Source organism: Physeter macrocephalus, chromosome 5 (assembly GCF_002837175.3).
Source record: "Physeter macrocephalus isolate SW-GA chromosome 5, ASM283717v5, whole genome shotgun sequence".
NCBI classification, from domain to species: Eukaryota; Metazoa; Chordata; class Mammalia; order Artiodactyla; family Physeteridae; genus Physeter; species Physeter macrocephalus.
The window spans coordinates 72,785,754-72,791,753 of NC_041218.1; the positions used below are offsets into that span (position 1 = coordinate 72,785,754).

At 43.2% G+C, this 6,000-nt stretch overlaps 1 protein-coding gene across 1 annotated transcript in view; it reads right to left on the minus strand.

Annotated features, from left to right (window-relative positions):
* SNX13 (sorting nexin 13) overlaps positions 1-5,593 on the minus strand; it is a 155,149-nt gene extending 149,556 nt beyond the window's left edge. Inside the window, exon 1 of the mRNA XM_024127474.3 lies at positions 5,347-5,593. Coding sequence (XP_023983242.2) covers positions 5,347-5,358 — 12 coding nt within the window. The 5' untranslated portion in view covers positions 5,359-5,593. The remainder of the gene's footprint in view (positions 1-5,346) is intronic.
* Between the last annotated feature and the right edge of the window lie 407 nt (positions 5,594-6,000).

A 6,000-nucleotide genomic window follows, 5' to 3' on the forward strand; every position in this document is an offset into this window, starting at 1 on the left:
CATGACTTCAACCTATTACTCAAGTTTTAACCATTTTTTAACATGATAAAACACAGCTGTCCACTTGCTTTAATTCAAAGTTCCCTCTCCTCACAAATATATAAGGCATTGTAATATGAAAATTAAACTTGACTCAGAAATAGAAAGTCAATGTTAGAGTTCCATCAGTTGAGGGAGCACTTGATGGTCTGTGAAACCGAAGAATTTCAAAACACAATTTAAAAAACCATACCCTGAGAACCTCACTCAGGAAGACCATAAAGTCACTTAGCTTTGCCACCAAATGGCTAATTAGTGAGTAGCCAGCATTGGAAACTCTTAACCATGATAGAACCTGTTTTCTTCCTCTTCCAGAAGCTCATGCTCCCTCCTTTTCCATTATTACTCAGCTAACAGAGCTTACTTGATGCACCTAAAACGATTTACTTCAAACATCCTCGCATACCCTTTTTTTCTCTCTTTACTCTAGACGATACTCTTTATTCCAGTTAAACTAGAAATGACACTAAACATAAGCATGAGCACATCTAACACTGTGATTAAATTAAGAGATAAAGCACCCTTCATAACCTGCAAAAGTCTATAATGTGCTGGTAGTTACTACACACAGAAATGTAAACCCATACACTTTGCAGTAGCCTTAGGATTCACAAACCAATGCCTTGTATCTTTAAAACTACAAACGTCTGTACTTTAATTCCATATTTCCTCAATTAAATAAAAGTAATTTTATAAACTTGTAGCAATTAAGGCAAAACTTTTAAACACAGTGGACTAGTTAAGAAACTTTTATCAATTTCTATGAAACACTAGTCAACAAACTTTGGAACAATCCATCTGAACACTAGTATTTCCCTACCTAGCACTCCCAAGGATGGTTATGGAAATCTAAAACCTCTATTTTAATATTCTGAAATGCCAAATGGAAGATCTACAGTTATCTAATATAAAGTTGTAGAGTTTAACTAAAAAAATCACACATTTGCTTTTGTTTGCAATTCTGTCAACCAGCTAACTAGTTGATAATCAGAAGTGATGAAAAATGGTATATGTGTGCTAGAATAAGAAAATATAATGAAAATAAATACTAAATAAATATAGTTTATAAGCTCTCTGAAAGTCTAGAATCAGTGGGGGGAAAATAAAACAAAGGCCCTTTAGAATTCTTGAGAAATGGTTGGCAATACTCAACTTGGCTTGTCAAAAGACGTAGAGTGGCAAGCCAGCCTCATTCTAGACAGTAATGTCCTTCTACTTCCCTTGTAAAATCTCTTTCCCACCTCTTAACATCCTTTGAATAGCAATGGGCCTATGCTTCTTGTTCTGGTTAGTAGCCTTTATAATGTCATTAATTAATAATTAAAGAAATAGCTCATGTCATTTAAGGAGTAACCCACCCCAAGAGTATTTCTCTTAACTAATGTACTAATCAACAAAATCAAGTCATAATTTTTTCTTACGCACTTACTATGGGCAAGAGCGTGTGTGTGTGTCTTTAAAAAGAGCTCTGAAAGTCCAAAGACTCTCCCTTAATGCACAACTCATCACATCTCAGGATTTCCCAAAGCGAAATACAAGAAACTCTGTAAGTATCTGCATTCGTCAGGGTTATCCAAAGAAACAGAACCAATAGGAAATTTTTTTAAGAAGATTTATTATGAGGGACTAGCTCACAAGATTATGGAAGCTGAGAAGTCCCACCATCTGCTGTCTGTAAGCTGGAGAGCCAGGAAAGCCAGTGGTGTAATTCAACCCAAAGGCCTGAGAATCAGGGGAGCTGATGGTATAAATGCCAGTCCAAGGGCAGGAGAAGATGAAATGAAATGTCCCAGCTGAAACAGTGATGCAGCAAAAAGGGGCAAATTCCTTCTTCCTATTGTTCTACTCAGGCCCTCAAGAGATTGGATGGTGCCCACCCACACTGGGGAGAGCAATCTACTTTAACAAGTCCACCAATTCAAATCCTAAACTCATCCTCATCCAGCTGCACCATCACAGCGGTACCCAGAAATAATGTTTAATGTGGCACCCCAAGGCCAATTAAGTTGACACATAAAATTAACCATTACAGTCTCTATGCAATTTGACACAAATTCTAACACATTCTTTGACAGCAAATCACCTATCAAAAGCTATAAGAAGTCCTTTTTAACTTCCTTTAGGCAACTCTTCCAAATTTATTTGAACCACAAAATTTTACTCTCTTAATTACTAACCTGGGACCTCTAAAAGTGCAGCAGTTTATGCCTTACCCATCTGTATCATATTTGTTAACCACAAAATCAAGAATGAGTGTTAATATATTAAAAAATCAATAAATCTAGATGGAAATAACTTAGCACAACTACAAACAATTTTTATGTAACATTTACTAATGCTCCACATTTACACACAACCCAAACAAATACTAAGTTTAAATAAGTACAATTTTTATGCACTATTTTTAAAAGCACAAGTGTCAACAGGCTGGTAACTGGTTTTTATGCACAGACAACCTCTAGAGTATGCCACAGCAGTGTTGCAAATTCAGCATATTTTCCTACATCTTCTATACCTTTAGTTCTCTGTAATAATACATGCTCAGAAATAATAACCCCAGTAGCTTTTTAAAGTGTGTGTAATGAAAATTCACTAATAAATATTTCATTATATTTGAATGTTGCAAAAATTCAAGATTAATTGAAACAAATTCTCAGGTAAACATTCTATACCCTAAATCTGATATATGGAAGTTCACTCCTATTTTAAAAAAAGAGTGGGTGGGGCTTCCCTAGTGGCGCAGTGGTTAAGAATCCGCCTACCAATGCAAGGGGACACGGGTTCGAGCCTTGGTCCAGGAAGATCCCACATGCCACGGAGCAACTAAGCCCATGTGCCACAACTACTGAGCCTGCACTCTAGAGTCCGCAAACCACAACTACTGAGCCCATGTACCACAACTACTGAGCCTGCACTCTAGAGCCCGTGCTCTGCAACAGAAGCCACCACAATGAGAAGCCTGCACACCGCAACAAAGCCTAGCCCCCGCTCTCCGCAAATAGAGAATGCCTGCGCACAGCAACGAAGACCCAATGCAGCCAAAAATAAATAAAAGAAAAATAAATTTAAAAAAATAAAATATAATCTCTCAAGAGAGCCGAAAACTACTCATAGAGAGCAAAATGGTCAGAGTTCTATACTGAGAGTCAGGAGATGGGATTCCAGTTTTACCTTTACTACTAATAATTGTTTGGCCTTGGACAAGTCTCTGGGCTTCAGTTTTCTCATCTATAAAATGACTACTCACAACCATAGATGAGATCCAAGTACCATTTAATGTGGGCCTTACTTTGGAGAGGTAATCCACTGTAGTGGTTAACGATAAACTCAGCAGACTGCCCAGGTTGGAACCCTGGCTCTTCCACTTAAAAGCTACCCACAGCACGCACGCGCGCGCACACACACACACACACCACTAAAGCATATCTAACTACTATCACTGACTCACTGTTTAAAATATTTCACTGAAAGATGAAATTATTTTAAAATACAGAAGCTTCAGGGAGTTCCCTGGTGGCCTAGTGGTTAGGATTCCGTGGCTTTCTCTGCCGTGGCCCAGGTTCAATCCCTGGTCAGGGAACTGACATCCCGCAAGGTGTGTGGCACAGCCAAAAAAAAATAAAATAATATAAAATAAAATAAAAAATAAAATACAAAAGCTTAGAAAGTTCAGCCTTTCCAAATCAAGACTCTCATTTCACTAGCAAGCACTGAGTTCATGTGAAAGCATTACAACTCTTCAAAGGCTGCTAACCTAAGCCAAATTTAACCAAAAGATTATCTCATAAAATATAGTACATTAGCAACACGACTGAAAATTTATTATAAGGCTAATTATTCCCAAGTAAATATCACACTAAAGGTAAAAACAGAACTTCTGCTACTTGCCTTTTTTTTTTAACCTAATACTGCTAATGACAACAGAGCTTATGATATACCATAATCTCTGTGAATAAAATTAACCATGGGAATAAAATTAACTACAGGAATGAAAAAAAACTGTGGAATTCAGAAATATAAAGTGAACCACAAACTACTAGAAATAAGTAGTTCATGAGTTAAAAATCAACCAATAAGTATTTACCAGGCCCATCCTACACCAGGCTGTGTGCAGATTATTAAGTACAAACACCAAAGTATGAAGAGCCTCAGAGTTAGTAAGACTGGAAAGGCAAGTCCTTTATTATCACATTTTCACACAACAAAAGCCACTCACCTACAAATATTTTTATGTCCTTGTTAGCCCAAGTAGGAATACTTCCCATTGCTCATTAAAATTGTTTGCTATCCTTAGTTCAGCCCACAAAGATGCCCAAACTAGTCCCTGACAGCTGACATTGGAAGTTTCACAGGACTTAAAGTGAGTATAGCTTTATATATATATAAGACATTTCCTCAAATCCACAAGCTTCAGCATTTATCTTCAATGACACCCACACTAACAATATACCACAACACATAACTGTTAACTTAGGTCAAGTACCTACTTACATCAATTTCGTTCTTCCCCTTAAAGTACTGCTAGTAAAGGCAAACTCTACTTCTTAAAAAAGTCTGCTTTTTGCAATGGTCATCGAGCAGTAGAAAAGGGAAATTGATTGGCTAGTCAGAGTTGCCCTACTTCCATTTCAGGACCAAGGGAAAAAACTGTTCCACTGAGAGTACCAAGGAAGTCTTAAGCAAATCAAGAGGATAGATGCTAAACTCAACTTTCAGATTCCTACGATTTAAGCGAAAGGTGACAGGGTGTGGGAGAGGGAGGTGATGTAACTGGGCTATCTAAGTGTCCCCCTGAGAAAAAGAGGTCCTCTTCACGAAGCAGTCAAGGTAGGGGGTAGGAAACAAACCGGTCTGGCCGAGTGACAAACCCAGCATGCTGACCGAGCTTGGAGGTGGAGGGCCTGGAGGCCAGGGACCCGCGGAGAGAGAGACCTCGGGCAAACCGTAGGGGAACAGGAACCAGCAGCAACGCAGAGAGACCGACACTGCCACAGACCAGCGTGTAAGGGGACGCCACGAAGGGAGCGGCGAGTTAGGAGGCAGCGACGGCAGGAGGGAGACCAGTGCCAGCGGCGACGGGCAAGTGGCAACTACGAAAGAAGAGGCACAGGCAGCCAGAGGTGGCGGGACTGTTGAGTCAGCACAGCTCCTCTTCAGGGGGCACTTGTAGGATCCCCGCTCTGCTCGGGCCCCAGGGCCCGCTACCAAGGGTCGAGCCCGCAGGCGGCGGAAATAATGTTATCCGACCGGCCAGCGCCGGCCCCTTCCCCATTTCACAGGTAAACACTGGCCGCCGTCGCCGCTTACCTCTGTTAACATTATTACACCCCGGGAAAGTGAGCTCCTCCCTAGCCTCGCCGCATGGCAGCAGCCGTAGCAGCAGCGAAAACTGCCTGAGCCGCCGCCAACGGCGGCAACAGCTCCTTCAGTCCTCTCCCGGACGGCGGCTGTACTCGGCTTCGCTGGCTTCCCCCTGGCCCGGCAGCTCGCGACGGACGCGCCGCCATCTTGGAAGAGCGACGTCCGCGTCTCCCCGCGACGTGCGCTCCCATTGGCGGGCGCAGGGGCAGCCGGCGTCTCGTGACCGTCGCCATAGCGCCGGCGCGAGGGGAAGTGGAAGCGGGTGGCCGGAGACCCAATCGGCGCCAGCTGCAAGGGCCCCGGGGCAGGGCGCAGAGGCCGACTTGGGACCGCTGGGAGGGCAAAGAGGCCCCAGCGCGATGCCGGCCCGGGAGTCAGCGCGCGCGTCCGCGGCTGCCGCTGATCCTCCGCCGGACGCCGGGGTCGGTCGGCCCTGGGGTACAGCGAGACGGGCAGAGGCCGAGGCTTCGACGGATGGCGCTGCGGACCTCGCGCGTCTCGGGGACAAGGCGGCAGATGTCCAGTAGAAAAACTTCCCTCTCGCATATCTCCGGCCCCGCGGCGACCCAAGAGCAGGAGGGGGATGTTCGCCTTTCTCCA